This window comes from Marmota marmota, unplaced genomic scaffold (assembly GCF_001458135.2).
Source record: "Marmota marmota marmota unplaced genomic scaffold, marMar, whole genome shotgun sequence".
NCBI classification, from domain to species: Eukaryota; Metazoa; Chordata; class Mammalia; order Rodentia; family Sciuridae; genus Marmota; species Marmota marmota.
In genome coordinates, this window is record NW_026000026.1 from 10,622,592 (window position 1) to 10,639,832 (window position 17,241).

The window sequence follows — 17,241 nt, forward strand, 5'->3', positions numbered from 1 at the left end:
TGATGTACTTGGGGCCAATCCCTACTCCCTTTTGATGATAATTTGCATGGAATATCACTTTTCAATATTTTACTCTCAGCGTGTGTGTCTCTAAAACTAAGTGAATCTTGTAGACATTATATATTTGTACCCTGTTTGATAGTCCATTCAGGCACTATGTGTCTGTTGTTAGGGAGTCTGATCCATTTACATTTAAAGTAATTGCTGATACAAAAGACTGTTGTTATGGTTGGATCTGGAATCTCCCCAGGGCTCATGTGTTGAAGGTTTCCTCTTCACTGTAGCAGTGTTCAGAGGTGGGGCTTTGGGAGGTGACTAGATCCTGAGGGCTCTGACCTTATCAGTGGATTGGTCCATGAATGAGCTCATAGGCGAAAGAACTATTGAGACATGTGGAAACTATGGGGTGGGGCCTAGTTGAAGTGAGTGGGTCCTTTCTTGTCCCTAGCCCTTCCCTTCTCTCTTTCCTGGGTGCTATGAGGTGAGCAACTTTGTTCCACCACACCCCTCCACCATGATACCTTAGCTTCTCTCCAGGCCTAAAAGCCAGCTGACCATGGAAGGAAACCTCTGAAACCATGAGCCTAAATAAATCTTTCCTTCTTTAAGTTGATTTTCTCAGGTGTTTTTCATAGTGATGGAAAGCTGATTAACACAGCTTTATTGTTGCTTTTATTCGATTGTATTTTTGTCTTTGTAGTATTCAGAGTTGAGCCCAGGTTGAGGCTCATGCATGCTAGGAAAGAGCTCTACCATTGAGCTACATCCCCAGTCACCCCTCCCACTCCCCACATTTTTAAAAACATATCTTGAGACAGGATCTTGCTGTTTCCCAGGTTAACCTCAAACTTGGGATTCTCCTACCTCAGCCTCCTGAGTAGATTATTGCTATTTTGTTAATTGGTTTGTGCCTGTCTTGCTGTTCGTCTTTCCTCATTCTTCCCCTGTTACCTTCTTTTTTGATTAGTTAATGGTTTTTGTAATGACATGCTTTGATTTCTTTCTCATTTTCTTTTTTTTTTTGTGTGTGTGTGTGCGTGTGTTTGTGTGGTTACCATGGAGCTTGCTTAAAATATTTTATTGTTACAGTGATCTCTTTTAAAATAATAAAACCTTTAACCACACACAATACCTGTACTTTCTCACCATTTTTTATGTTACTGATATAACAAATGACATTTTTTGGGGGGGACGTTGAACTCAGGGGGACTTGTCCACTGAGCCATATCCCGAATCTTATTTTGTATTTTATTTAGAGATAGGGTCTCACTGAGTTGCTTGTAGCACCTTGTTTCTGCTGAGGCTAGCTTTAACTTGCAATCCTCTTGTCTCAGTCTCCCAAACTGCTGGGATTATAGTCATGCACCACCGTACCCAGCAAATGACATGTGTTATGTTGTGTGTACATCAATGTGTTTTTGTGACTATAGTTTATATTGTTGTCTTTTCACTTTTATACCAGGATGAAAGTCACTTGTGCACTTCTTTATAGTATTAATGTGTGTATACATACATGCACACATCTTCATCAGCAAACCTCATAATTTCTTTTGCTCTCATGTGGCTATCTAGTGTTCTTTAATTTAAACTTCAAAGACTCCCTCTAGCATTTATTGTCAGGAAGATCTTGTGGTGGTGAACTCTTTAGGTTTTATATAGGAAAGTCTTTTTTTCCCCTTCTTGCTTTTTTTTTTTTTCTTTTGTGGTACTGGTGATTGAACAGAGGGCCTCACACATGCTAGGCAAGCTCTCTACCATGGAGCTGTATCTATAGCTCTCTCCTTCATTTTTGAGGTCAGTTTTCTATATATAGTGTTCATGGTTGGTAGGTTTTTTTGTTTGTTTGTTTGTTTTAGCACTTGCAATATATCATACTTCCTTTTGACCTCCAGGTTTCTGTGACAGTGTTATGAGAGTCCAATTTTATTTTCTTTCACTGATTTAAAATATGTCTATCTTCAACTTTTGACCTTTTGATTATAAATGTACCGTGTGGATTTCTTTGGATTCATTCTAGTTGACACCCATTGGGCTTCTTGTATCTGGATATATATTTCCTTGCCCACATTGGGAAGGTCTCAGCCATTATTTTTTCAAATCAGCCTTCAGCCCCTTTCTCTCTATTCTCCTCTGGAATTTCTGGTTGTGTGCTATAATCTGTGTCCTTTCAGTATCCCATAAGTCCTTTAGACTTTCTTCATTATTTTTCATTCCTTCCTTTTTTTCCTCCTTTAATTGGATGATTTTGAATGTTGTTGAATTTGTTAAGTTCTTTTTCTGCTTGATCAATTTTGCGGATGAGCTTAACTAGTGAATTTTCTAGAATGTGCATTTAGTCTTTTTTCTCTTTGTTGATATTCTCAGTTCATGCATTGTTTCCTTGAGCTCATTTGCATAGTCATGACATTTATTTTGAATTCCTTAATAGGTAATTCATAAATCTCTGTTTCTTTAAGATTGGTTTTTGGAGATGTATTTTGGTTCTTTGGTCCATGTTTCCTTTTTTTTTTTTTTAATGTGCTTTATAACTTTGTGTTGAGATCACATTTGAAAAAACAGCCATCTCTTTCTTCAAATCTTTATGGACAGGTTTTATATAAGAATAGCTCTTCAGTCTGCCTGGGTAGAGATTCTGGGGATTATTAAAACCTTTTCTGTGGTTGTGTCTTCTTTGGGCTTGTGCATATAAAATTCTCAATTACAGCATTTGCTAAATTCTTTAATCAGGAGTCTAATCTTTTGTTCTTTCTTCTGCCGGGTGTACTGCAAATTCTCTGAAGCTTCTATAAACTATCAAGTCTTTTTTTGTTTTTAATGTCCCCAGACTTGTAGAGAGAACTATGCACTTTCAGGGATCTGAATTCCTGTTAGAAAGCAGTCCCTCTAGTTGCCCTTGTAAAAGTGTGAACATGAAATATATTTTTCAGTTTTCATTTTCCCTCTCCAGGCAGAAGCCAGGAGCTGGGAGTTGTTACTTGACCACCTTATATTGAGCTGGGAGGAAGGAATATGATGTTTGAGTTCCATAAATTTTGCTCCTGGCTTCAATCTGTATGGCTTTTGCACTCCCCGTGAAGTGCAGGAGACCCTTAGCTGATTTCCAGATTTCTCCCAGAGACAACTGGACTTCATTTTGTTGAGTTGGTGTCTCCATGGGGGAAAAGAGGATCTGGGGTTTCTTACTCTTCCATCTTGCTCATGATAGCCCTGCCAGCAGTCCAGAACACCTGTTGTATCTTTGTTAAAGGTAGTTTTGTAAGTGCTAGAGGATTATTCCTCTGTGTAAGCAGAATTCATGGATTGGAAAAGTGCATAACTACTTCATCCTGTAAAGTTATTCCAAGTTGTTGAACTTTGGGATTAACTGGGGTAGCAGGCATCAAAAGACCTGGTGGTAGGCTGTATCTCCCCCCCCCACACACACACACTTCATATGTGTCTTTGGGTCACTTCATGTTTCTAAACTTATGCTCCATATCTAGTGGGAGTAACAACACCTAACTGAGTTGTAATGAACAGTAAATCAGGAAATGTATGTATACCAAAGCCTTAATAATTTGAAAATATTATCCATATTCGAGGTAGCATTATGTTAGCCAAGGTTCTCAGAAAAAACAAACAAACAAACAAAAAAACATGGTTTCAGAAAAGGAGAGATTGGATGGAAAATAAAAGATGATTAAGCAAACATATTTCTAACTTAGATTATTAGGATTAGTTGTGGTGCTCCGAGACAGGGGAAGGGTGGGGATTTGGGAAATGAGTTAGAGCTTTCAGTGAATCTGTTTGGGAGATGTGCTCTACCTTTGGTCCCAGTCCTCAAAAACTGAGGCTGGTTAACTTGGAAAAAGACGGAATTTAATCCAGTGCTATGGAGGAGCACCATGTCAGGCCTGGAAGGGCCCTTACTCCTCTGAGGACTCGCCCAGTGGTAGCTGATTGTCTCTTTGCCCTTTCCACTGCTGGAATGGATCAGGCTACCACCCTCCCCCACTGAAACTCCTGGAAAAGAGTCTGATTCTCTGGGAGGAGGAACATGATTGACACCTGGGTGAGCAGTACACACAATGGAGAAAGGAAATGTGACAGCAGGAAATCAGGCTGCTGTGCCTCAAAGGAGCAGGCAGAGACGGAGGCAGCCAGAGTGGACACTCCAGCATGGCTGCTGTAGGAAAACCAGGAGTGTGCTTTGGGGCCAGGAGGGCTACCCCAGCATCAGTCACCTGGATATACTCCCCACATATCATAGTGAAACTATAGCTTAATTTGTATGTAGGGATTAATATATTAATTTAAAAGAACCACACTATTGTTTAAAGAGTATCTGGCTAAGTCTGCAGAACATACCTTACTTTAATTGAATCAAATTCATTTTTAATAGAAATATACAATGTTGAAAGTCCATATCCAAGACAGAAATAATTGTATGGGATCAGCAAGGTGTGTGGGGTTTGCTCCCCTTTCTTTAATAGGTTTAGATATTCATTGATTACACGCTGACATATTCATGTGCCTGTGTTGTGCTGGAGACTTAAGCATCTGGGTAGATTTCATACTGTTCATCTCTTTGTATGATTGTATTTTTCTACCACACGCAAGTATTGCATTTTTCACTAAGAAACAAAAAGAAGAAAGTAACTAAATGGGATTTGATGGAATTGAAGGGAAAATAAAAAAGGCTTAGAGATGCTGATCTTCTTCCTCTGTCTTTGCACAGCTTTATGGAAAGGTAGATGAGCAGATGCAGGGACTGCAGGGTTGGCTCATTCTAGAATGCAGATGTCAAAGGCAGGGGTCCTCTTCAAAAATCTGTGAGCTGAGTCCTTGCCAACCATGTAGCTCTGCTTCAGGTCCTTTGCAATGAGAGAGCCTGTGTGTGGAATGGTGGGCCCCGGGTGTACATGCTGCACTCCGTCAGGCCATGGAGCCTCTGCTCAAGGGCTTGCTTCTCAGAAAGAGCTTCTTAGCGAAATGCCCCTGAGCCAGACTAAATCCTTCAGGCCGATTGATTTGTCCTCAGAGCACATCCTTATACCCAGCCTGATGAAAACTTGTTTTTACTGACAAGTAAGTTCCAGGAGGGCCATGATATTGCCGCCCTCCATGCCCTGACCCCACACTTGACTCTACATGGTAAATGCCACAAACAAATAAGTAAGGACATAGCAATAAGGAGGAATCGGACACCAGGTGGATGGTGGAGGCAAGGACGGATGCTGGGAGCGGGACTGTAGATCTAGGCACACAGCGAAGAACTCACCTGTGAGGTCACATGCAGGTTCCTGCACTGGAGGCCACTGCTGAGACAGACAGCCACTGCACCGTGAAGCAGTCAGAGCTCCTGAGGAGGTCAGCTGTGCCTGTGGGTTGAGCTGTGCTGTAAAATACGGGGGCTTTGGAAGGACTTTGAAGAGTCAGATTGAAGGTGCACAGAAGGCATTGTTCCCCCCCCTAGTCCTGAGCGCCGTCCTCGGTGAGGGAATGTTGAGGGTCTATCACAGTCAGTCCTGAGGGTCAGGTGCACTGGTGCAGGCTGATTGGCACCCACTTCTGTAACATTGATGTGGAAGGAGAATCTGAGACTTTACTGAGACCCATGTTGGCTTTAAAAGTGACTCTTCTGGGTCAGATGATTGCCTTGTCAAAGGAATATTAAGATATACGTCCTGCCTTGGTTTTCTCATTTGTCGAGAGAAGCAATGGTGAGGATGAGTACGTTTGACAAAAGTTTTATGTGGCTCCTGAAGCTCTCTGCACGTTTTAGCCATTACAGTCACTGCTCGAGCACGTGTGCTGAGGAAGCTTCTGTTATAAATTATGGAGATCCAGCTCCAATGAAAGTAAGGTTTGTATGTGCGTGTGTGAGAGTGTGGGTGTGCATGTATGTGTGAGAGTGTGGGTGTGTATGTATGTGTGAGAGTGTACAAGTGGGTGAGTGTGAGTTTGTGGAAGTAGAGTGTAAGCATGTGTGAGTGTGTGTGTGTACATGAGTGTGAGTGTATGAGTGTGGGTGAATTTGTGAGTGTGTGTGTAAGTGTAGGTGTGAATGAGTATGTGCGAGTGTGTCTGTGAATGTGTGAGTGTAGGTATGAGTTTGTGAGAACGGTGTGTATATGAGTGTAGGTGTGTGTTTATGAGTGTGTGTGTGCAAGCCAGGTTTGTGCATGTGCAAACCCAGAAGGTTGCTTTGGAACCTCAGGACTCTGCCTGCCCTGTGAACCCTATCCAGCCTTCCCTGAGCAGGGATGTCGCAGTGCTTACTGTCTAAACTAATTTCCAGAGTGGGCAATAGTGACTGACTCATGCAGTCCTGTTACATTTCCTGACTGGTTGGGTGACTTATGTCTTCCTCTTTGCCCTTAATGGGTCTGTAATGAAGTGACATATTTCAAAGTCATGGCTGCATCTCAGGCTGCAGTGGGACTACTCTTAAATAATGTCTCAGTGGAGGGTTAAGCCTGGCACACATGCTACCTGCGTCTGCAGAGAGGAACCACATTGAAAAGAAAGAGGTCCTAAATGGGAAACAATTTCAAGGGCTACACATCCTCTGCTGAAGGTTTTCATTATTATTTATTTAATTATTTTGAAGTGCTAGGGAGGGAACCCAGGGCCTTGCATATGCAAGGCAAGCGCTCTCTGAGCTGCAACCCAGCTGGTTTTATCTTATTTTTTGAGACAGGGTTTGGCTAAGTTGCCCAGGCTGGCCTTGAACTTACATCCCCCTGCCTCAGCCTCCCAAGTCACCTGGGTTACAGCTGTGGCCAACATATCTGGATTGGTCTAGAAAATTTCAAGGTTAGTCATGAGTGTTTCAGACGGAGTAAGAAACTGGCCCTGGGGTCAGTTTGCTTCGTTCATGTCTTTGTGCTGACATTTTTTTAGGTGTGACTTTAACCTTTTTCAGCCTCAGTGTCCTCATCTGCAAAATGCTATAATGATAGCATCCACCTCTATGGCTTTCACAAAGGTCAGATGATTCATTCTGGATATAGCATGTGATAGGGGCTCAGTAAATGATGGCTGTCTGTAAGGCTGCTTTTCATTGATGCTTTCCATCAGAAGTCATTGCCAGTGACTCAAGTCTAGCTGGGAGCTGGAGATGAACAAATAGATGAATTACAAGAACTGTAATCTACAAATAGATCTACAGTGCAGGATGTGGGGATCACAGAGAGGTGCTAATCAACTCACCCTGAGGTCAGGGCACATTTCCCAGAAGACCTGGGCCTGGAAAGCAAAGTGAAATTTGGAGAAAAGAGGCCTGAAGCTCCCTGTGCGTTAGTTTGTGGGTGGGTGAGGTCTTTGGTTCATAGAGCCTATGTGTATTTATTGAGTTTCCACTGTGTGGCAGACTCCGTGTTAGACTCAAAAAACCCAGTGGTAGGCAAAGTAAATGAACAATTTGCCTTCCTTATGGAACTTTCCCTCCAGAGGCAAGGCAGGCACTGAACCAGTAAGTCCTATGGCCTGTGGAGGGTACAGGGAAGGCACAGGGTGTCACTGGATGGTAGCTTGAGACCAATTGAATCTTGGGGTGGGGTTTCCCATATGGCCTCTGTGGATAATGAAATTTCACCAAGACCTGTGGTGAGTAGGAGTGACCTGGGGAGAGGAGAGAAGGCTCTGTGCTTGGGGGACCATGGAGTCTTCTGGGGACAAAATGAAGCCCAGCTTGCTGCGACATGGGCAGCATAGAGCATGCTGGTGAGATGCACAGGGAGACTGCAGATGGCCTCGAGGTCCCCTGGACCAAAGCACTGGGACTTTGTCTCTAGGGCAATAGGAAGTCTTTTCTATGCTTTATGCATAGAAAAATCAAAATCTTAAGTTTTGAAAGTTTTTGAAGTATCGAAAATCTTATGTTTTGGAAGATCATCTGCTACTTGAAAAGTGAATTACTGGGGTTCAAAAATGGAAGTTCAAATGAAGACCAATAAGTAGCTGTGGCAATATGACCATAGCTTGTACTGGGGTGGTGGTACACACAAGGACAACAACATCACCCATTGCATGTGACAGCTCTGAGGGAGTCAATGCTGGTGTAGGAGATGTGCTGAGCCCCTGGAGGCACCTGTGTGGCGAGGTCTGAGGTGCACTATTTGTGACTCCAAGCTAAGAAAGGGCCAGTGGAAGGTAAGATGCAGGGAATGAAGTAATCGGGTCAGCATGTGCAGGGTGTTTATTTCTCTTCCTACCTACTTCTTGAGCCAAGCGTTTATTGAATTTAGAGTAATAGATGGGAGAAGAATAGCACCATTGCAGGCTAAGATTGATGGGCGGCAGATTCTTTTGTACAACAGCACAAAAGAGATATATTAAGGGGAGGTTAAACTTGTCACTGTGAAAGGCTTATTTATCTTGTAAATACTTACCCTAGAGCTATCTAAGACTTCTTTCTGGCAGGACCCACATAGGCTGCCCCTCCAATGCAGGAGAGAAAGAGGACAGAACTGTCACTGTGTTTCCACAGGGGAGCACACCCTTGGGGTGTACGAAAGTGCTGGGGGGTGCAAGGAGTTGTGGGAAAGGGAAACAGACAGAGTGTCTGATAGGGGCAGGCTTCTTGCTGATAGGAATATGGTGGGAATGTGCAGTGAGTGGTCTTATGCTGCAAAACAGGGGCCTGGAAACCAGGACAGGGTGAAAACGTTTGGGAAACCAAATTTGTTATTGATTCCATGTTGGTGTGTGTGGCTTGACTCTCTGGACTCCTGACACTCCATCTATGACTGGCAGTGAGATGATTTAGATTAATTGGCCCCCCTCCCCTCCCATCTCCTCCTCTTCCCTTCCCTCCCCTCCTCCAGGCTCCAAGTGTTTAGGATCTGCCCACTGGGAGAACTCAGAAGGGACGATGCGAAAGCCTGTCCACAGGTATGGAGATGGACTTGAGAACTATAGAGAAGGTAGAAACGCTTTCGGACAATTTAAAAAAGAAATAGAAAAAGAAACTTGAAGCAAATTGTCTATGCCTGTGCCACTCTGTGGAAAGAATCTGTTCACGCTACCACTAATTCCCTCGGCCAGTTCTCAGTTTTCAGGTCCAGCGGCCCTGTACTGTGCACCATGCTGTGCTTTTCCCTGGTCCCCAGGGTTTGTAGCCTGGAGGTGCTCAGCAGGGACCGTGACTATCTTTTCACTTGTTCACTGTGCAGGTGACAGAGCTCAACAACGTGAAGAATGTGGCTCGATTGCCGAAGAGCACCAAGAAGCATGCCATAGGGATTTATTTCAATGACGACACCTCCAAGACATTTGCTTGCGAATCAGGTTTGTCTGGGGCAGGGTTGGGAGGGAGCTTTGGAAGCCTTTGACTTTCAAGTGGGCGCTGGGCACTCTTGTGACCTTTGGGCCATTCCTGCAGATCTTGAGGCAGATGAATGGTGCAGAGTCCTCCAGATGGAGTGTGTGGGGACACGGATCAATGACATCAGCCTGGGAGAGCCTGACCTCCTGGCCACGGGGGTGGAGAGAGAACAGAGCGGTATGTACACAGCAGTCTCACCTTTCCGCTAAGCTCTCGTGCCCCATGTAGTAAATCGTAAGCCATCTTCATTAGGGGAAATTTTTGAATTATGAAAATGTATAAAGCAATAAGTAAAAATAACCTTTTCCCTAATGCACAACCTGTGTTGACAATATGGCATATTTTTCTCCATAATATCTAAACTTGGTGCATAATCTAAAAGTGCATAGCTAGGAATTTTGAGGGACCTACTGTGTGCCAGCTGGTGGAAAAGGCTTTCAGTATTAGATTATTTAATTTTCCCAGCAGTCCTTGGGCATGCATATTATTAATTCTCCCATTTTACTGATGAGAAAACTGAAGCTTCGGAGAGCTAAAATCTTGCTCCAACTCTGGTGCCTACTTAGTGTTTGATTCCAGGCTAGGCAATTAGACCATATTTGACAATGCACAGATTTTAAACTGGAATGAGTTGTTGTGCTGCCATTTCACTTAAACTGTTGTTGAAAGCTTTCCAATGCTTTTAATAGAATTTAAACTTCATAAATGTTTTATCAGGTTTACCCACTTAAAAAAAATATGTGACTTTTTAAAAAACTGAAATGCATGAGCCAAACTCTGAGCTCAATTCTTGACCTAGAAATAAATCACTTAAAACAATAATGACCTAAATATAAAGGAACTTTTTAGCAAAAATCAATGTTGGTTTATTGAAAAAGCTTGGGATAATTACTTCATCTCCAAGCCTTGTGACAGGGTAGATTGGGCCCCAAGGATCTGCTAAATGACTGACTTGGGCCAAGAGGATTGATCATGGGCAGGTCACCTGAATCAGTGGTGAAATGCAGAGGTGGACCTGTTCCGACCTCTCCACAGGCAGCTCTTCATTGGTTATTAAAGCATGCTCCCCCTCCCTGGCGCAGCTGTGTGTTCACACAAAATCTGCAGCTGTATTGGACGTACATACCTATCACAGTCCATCTCCACCGGTATTACTGACCAGGACCCAGGGGTGGGGACGATTCTATGGATCCTCTTTGCAGATCGGGAGATTGAATCCCAGAGAGGATAAGTCATTTGTAGGGATATCCCCCAACTCCCAGACTCCTCCTCCTGTGGTTAACTAAATTGGGGTAACCCCTGCCAAGAGAGGTCCACCCACAGCCTCATAGATGAATGCCTGCGAGCCCAACAAAGCAAGGAAAACAGGAAAGGTTTGATTATTATTGTTTTATAGAGTGCTCAGATCAGCACTTATTTTTCCCAAATTTGTATTGGTGAAATAATATCCTACTGGCACGACAAACTGAATTAAAAGACTCAACTCTGCCTCGGAGCTGCTGTGCCCTGCCAGTTCTCTGTGCCTGTTTCCTCTCAGTCAAATGGAAGTAAGAATACCCCTATTGTGTAAATTACTAGGTATCATTATGAAACTCAACTTTGTCCTTTAAAATACATTGCAGTCCTAATTTGTAGAAATTCAAGTAATCGTGATGTAATTGTGAAGTAATGGTCACTCCCTCTACTATTATTGTTTTCCTGAGTGAGATAGAATTGTGGGACTTCTAAGCAAATAAATTGGTGATCATCTCCCTTTTTACTTAAGGAGACAGTCTTTCTTACTTGGTCCAGAACTCTCAAGGGAGCAAATTGCTCTATTAGATTCTATTTTTAAAATAATTGCTACTGGAAAGCAGCAAATATCCAATGAATGAGAGTTTGAAATGATTTAGAAAATTTAAATGGATACAGTTCATGAACATAGTCTTGATCTATTCACTAAATTCAACTAAAATCTATAAAAATCTATTGCTCATCATCTCATAAAACAATTAATTTATAATATCTCTAATATATAGTTGTTATTCTTTTGTCAGATGTGGACAGTCTACCATAATGATGGCTTGCTAGGTGGAGATGTGTTTGCTACAGTAACAATATATGTTCATATATCACTTAAAGATTTCAATTATGTAACTTCTTGTGTTAATGAATTGTCTAGAAATACAACAAAAATTCTGTGTGAATGTATCTGTGGGGATGAAATTTGGTTGCAGTAACCAACCAAGCAGTTGTTTGGTTACATTTATAACCACCATCTGAACAAGCAAATGAATATTTTCTTTCCAGTAATTGGCTAAAGAAAGTTTTTTGTTAAAACTAGTTCAAATATGTCCTGTGGTGTTTTTCCAAATGCTTTGTCAGTTAAATTGCATAGTATGAATGTGAAGTTTTTTTAAAAAATAATTTGAGATACAACTTTATTGGCTTAGTTATAGAAGTTATAAGTTGATCAGTATGACTTTGGTATTAGTAAACCATAACATGATTATTTAGCACCTGCATCTTTTATGAACACAAAGACGTAGATGTAATTAATATGTGCTTGGCAGGAAAAAAAAAAGCTTTTAAAGGTTTCTTTGCTTTAGTCTTTTATTGGCATACATACTTTTTATTATGCAAATTTACAAAGTCTAAAAATGTTCTTTGCTCATGTAAATAGTGTTTAGTGTATGTTGACAGTCAGGGTGTATCATTATTATCTCATTTGATAGGGTCTGCATTTAAAAGTCATTTCCTGGGACAGCTTGTTTATGAGAAACATTGGTTTCCCTCAGTACTCAACCAAATCCTATAATGTGAGCTTGAATTATTTTTGAATGCTTCTCTGTTCCTACAGCGTCTTTGATGTTTTATTCCTGGGGATTTTAGACTAACCTTTTGTTTTTCTCCCAGAGAGATTCAATGTGTATTTGATGCCATCTCCTAACTTAGATGTACATGGCGAATGTGCCTTGCAGATTACATCTGAGTACATCTGTCTTTGGGACGTCCAGAATCCCAGAGTCAAACTCATCTCTTGGCCGCTAAGCGCCCTGCGGCGGTATGGACGTGACACCACGTGGTTCACTTTTGAGGCAGGGAGGTGAGTGCCAGGATGTCAAATGCCCCTCTTCTCAGCTCTTGTTTCTGTCTTCCAGGCTCCCGTGATGGAGGCTCACCTGCGGGAGGAATCCTGAAGTTCACTTGGGGAGACCCCCAGAGCTGTGGTTCTCCAAGGCCAGGGGTGGTGCAGAATATCCATGTATTCAGTGTGGCCAATTTCCTGGGGAGGGGTCTAATGTTTCGCATCTGTGATGTGAATTTTCATTATGCAGTTTGGTTCTGTACCACACACTGAAGTCGAACTGGGTAAAAAAATCTGACCTTGTATGGCCTATGGGGCTAAGCTAAACAGAATCTAGTGCTTGGAAAGCTTCCATGTTGGTTTTGGGGGAATGCTTCCTCATCTCAACTCAAATGGTAGATCATAAATATCGGGGGGCCACTGGTGTTTTTCGAGTTGCAGTTTGTTGAGTTCTGTTTTGCTCAAACTACAATGAATGACATAAGCACCCGAAGAGGTTGATTCTGAAGCTTGTTCATTTCCATCCCCAAGAACCACTTGTTCCCTTTAGGAGAATGCTTCTCTGTTCCTACAGCATCTTTGATGTTTTATTCCTGGGGATTTTGGACTAACCTTTTGTTTTTCTCCCAGAGAGATTCAATGTGTATTTGATGCCATCTTCTAACTTAAATGTACATGGCTAATGTGCCTTGCAGATTACGTCTGAGTACATCTGTCTTTGGGACATCCAGAATCCCAGAGTCAAACTTATCTCTTGGCCACAAAGCACCAAGAAGAAACAGTTAAACCCAAATGTACCCAGTGATGCTCTTCTTTTGTGGGAGGGAAGATGGTGCCCACAGTAGCTATGCAGTCTCCACCTCTTCCTCCTTCAAATTTTAGTTCTGTTTTGAAACATGACAGATAACATTTTACATTTTAAAAATTTCTAATGATTAAGCTTTAAGAAATGCAAACCCTTCTACATGTGGCCTGAAATTACATTCAGATTGAAAACAAGCCAACTTACGACATGGAAAATAAAATTTTGTAATACAGGGCAGCTCTTCCTATAGGAAAATGATACTTGATGTAGGGAGAGTAAAAACAGAACTTTAATCTCTACCTAAGACCCAGTTCCTGCAAGTAGAGGACAGTAATGCTCCCATCAAATTAATCTATTTATTTTATACAAGGCTCAATTATGCAAAATATACTTTTCAAAATAATTTGTTGTTCTCACAACTATCCTAGAAAGTTTTAAAATTCATCCTTCCCATACAGCTGTTCTCTGGTTTATTTTATTTTGAAGACCTAGAAATGAATCTCCCAGATGACAGACATCACTACATTTTCCCTTGTATACATATATGAAAACATCACAGTGAATCCCACCATCATGTCCACCCACAAGAATGGGATTCTAACTAGAATAAGATATATTTCATGCTGTATAATTATATCAAAATGGAATCTACTGTCATGTATAACTAACCTATGAAAAGATATAGCAGGAACTCAAATACATATTACTAAGTGAAAGAAGTCCATAGAAAAAAGTTACATACTGTGTTACTCCAACATTTTTAGAAAAGGCCAAACTTGATAGTGAAAAAGATCAGTGGTTGCTGGAGATTGGGGACATGAAAAATGAGTAGGTAATGAAATGACAAGGACCTTTAGAGCAGTGGCACTCCTTTGAGGGTGCTGTGTTGTGGGTACCTGGCATCATACAATTGCTAGAGCCAATAGAACACACGACACACAGAGAGAACCCTAACACAACCTGTGGACTTTGGGTGATGATTGGTGGGTGTGGTCATCAATTGTAACACATTCACTTCTCTGGGCTGGGAGGATATTGAAAATAAGGGAACTGTTTAAGGGTAACCTTCTGTACTATCTACTCAATTTAATACACTTAACAAAGTGTATTAAGATAGGGAAAAAAGCTACGAAAGCAGTTCACCTACGTTATCAATGAAGTCACTAAAAATGGAAAAAAACAGTCAAACCCAAATGTACCCAGTGATGCTCTTCTTTTGCCAGAATTGCCTACTGATTTTCCTGGAGGGAGAAACCTATTAGTAATTTAAGCATTGGTTTGATCACATTGGTATATTCTACCCTCTGTGAGCCAGAAATTATTATTATAGATTATCAGGTATTACTACTACTATATTAATTGTAACCAGTAAAATCTAGATATTCTGTAATAAATACATACTTTCCATTACCTATGGATTCCCCATTCTTATTTCTTATAGACATATAGTAGAATTTTGCATCCATCAGGAATTATGGGATGATAAGGAGAGGCATTTATTCAAACACTGCTATTTTTCAATTGTTCTTTAGTGTACTATGTATAGGAAACAGTGCAAACTAAAATGTAAGTAAAATCTTTATAGTGTATCGTGACTTTTTGAAACTGTAAAAAATTATCTCATTAATCTTGAGATTTGGGGGGGGGGCACAAGATTCCAGGTATAAAATCAATACTACTTATGTCATTCAGAAGTTTAATTCATATTGAAATCTAGTAAGACTTCTGTGATCTAACAGATTATTTAAAAGACTGGCGTTTCTCCTAAGTGCTGTAAAAAACCATAGAGGTCTGTAGGCAGGTGGATTTGGGTCTGGGCAGATGTGTTAATTCCCTGTGTGTATGTGTGTATGTGTGTCTATTTGTGTGTATGTGTGTGTGTGATAGAATTTTTTTCCCACTTTGGGTAGGTCACTCTGACCATTATGTGGACAGTAGGGTAGAGGGATGGGTGTGGTTCTGGGGAGAAATTTCCTTGCCTTACATCATGCACAGTCTGGGTAGTTTAGATGACTACAGGCTTGGTTTCCTTCAGTGTCCAGTGGTGCCCACCAGTTTCATTTGAGAATCCTTAAGTGGATAATAGAATTGAGGGATGGGTGTGGACATGGGAAGATACAGAAGTAGTTCAAGCAAACGAAATGGTACATGAAAAGAGTTGATCTATTGGAGACATCAATTCCAGAATTATTTCAATGGTCTTTGACCCAAAGATATAAAGTATTGACTTGGAAAATGAAAAAAGTGCCTCATCCCATGACTTTGATGGCCCCTTAGTGGTCTGTCCTTCTGGGAATTCCATCTAAGAACTCCAGCAATTAGATGGTTAGAATACCCACAATCTGGGCATACAGAGTTGTGCCTCCAGTGTTGTGGGAACACAGAATGTTTGTTGATTTTGAAGAGCCTTCTCATGTGGTGGGCATGCTTTGCTTGACTGGTTCAGACTTGGCAATGAATGGAAGGGCAGTGAGGGGACTTTGCTCTTAAGCTCTGACTTATTCCTCAGGCAGCATGTGTAGAGTGAGGAGCACTGCTTCAGGACTCAGAGAGACCTAGGTCCTAACCTAGTGATTAACTTTGGGCAAAATGCTCAAGTGTATCTGAGCCAGATCTTCCCTGCAGGGTGGTGACCTGTGAGGGTGCCAGGTTCTCCTAAGTGTCTTTGATGTTCCATTTTGATCATTTTGGAGCAGGACTTGGCCCTGCAGGACACAGGCAACCCAAGGTAATATGACCACTTTGTATTTTGTCTGAAACTCAAATAGAGATGAATTTTTATAGTTTCCATCAAGGCGCTAGGATAATAAGATCATCTGTGTTCCCCCAAGTGTGAAGGTTTCTCTCTGCCTTACTTTTGTTAGTGAAGATAATTTTTTCCTTGGCTATTTTTGGATGTGTGCAAAACAAGGCAGTTTCATATTACCTAATAAAATGTTCTTCCTCTATCATTTCAAGAAATGAGCAGGAGCCGAGTTTCTCCAGGCGGTTTTCATATATCCAACATGCATCTGCAAACCTTTAAGACTGTCCTCCCCAGGACACAGGGATTCTTCTTCCCAAAGACCTTGGGCAAAGATTTATTCACATCCAGCTTATTTCTGCTCGGTGGCTCCAGTTCCCTCCAGCACAGCTGACAGGGAGGTGCTCATAATAAAATGGACTCGGAATTGGAGAATGTGAAGTAAAATTATTGCCTTGCCACACAGGGGCTGTGGGAACATTGCCACCTATAAATGGGGACAATGTATTATTTATCATGAGATTTATTATGAAGATTCAATAAAGGCACATGTGAAAACAGCTGGGAAGTAGCAGGCACTTGAATCAACCCAAACTAACACAGAAAAGAAACTCACTGGCTTATGTAACTCAGCCTGGGGTTCGAGATGGCTTCAGGCTTGGCTTGATTCAGTGTCCAGGTGGTGGTCTTGGGTTTTCATTTGAGAATCCCCTTTCTTCTAGGAAGTTACATTCTGGTTCCAACTGATGAACTCCTGGAGCTTTGGGATCTTTCCACACCATCAGCCAGTGGAAGGGAGATAATTACTATCGGGCAGGGACCATGACATCCACCCTTCCATTTAGGCTTTTTACTGAGAACTTTACACAAAGCTCATAGGACACAAATAGAATGAGGAGCTCCTCCCCTGGCACCCAAGGCCTGCTATGGCCAGCAGAAAGGGAATGGATGTGAAGTCTTAGAAAACTAATAAAATGCATCTAATATAGCATTTAATAATTGCTCAAAGCAAAGAGGGTCAAGAGGATTTTATCTGCAGTTAGCAGTATCACGCATAACAGTGCTGGATCTCCACATCAGTGCTGCTCAGCCAGGGGTGATTTTGCTCCCAGGAGACATTTGATAATGTCCTGGGATATTTATGGTTATCATACCTTGTGCAAAGGCACTGTTTTCATCTGGGACATGGAGGGGCCAGAGGTGTTGGTGAACATCACACACTGTAGAACAGCTCCCCACAACCATGGATTATGGGGTGCAGTTATCCAGGGTTGAAAACACTGCTCTAGCAGGTGTCTCAGCCATTGAAAATACCT

General features: G+C 41.7%; 1 protein-coding gene across 2 annotated transcripts in view; it reads left to right on the plus strand.

The window, feature by feature from the left end:
- The window catches only part of Dok5 (docking protein 5), a 149,049-nt gene that overhangs the window by 89,742 nt on the left and 42,066 nt on the right, over positions 1-17,241 (plus strand). For both annotated transcript variants that reach the window (XM_015479780.2, XM_048810862.1), the window contains exons 3-5: positions 9,159-9,273; positions 9,368-9,487; positions 12,206-12,395. In XM_015479780.2, the coding sequence (XP_015335266.1) occupies positions 9,159-9,273; positions 9,368-9,487; positions 12,206-12,395 (425 nt within the window). The remainder of the gene's footprint in view (positions 1-9,158; positions 9,274-9,367; positions 9,488-12,205; positions 12,396-17,241) is intronic.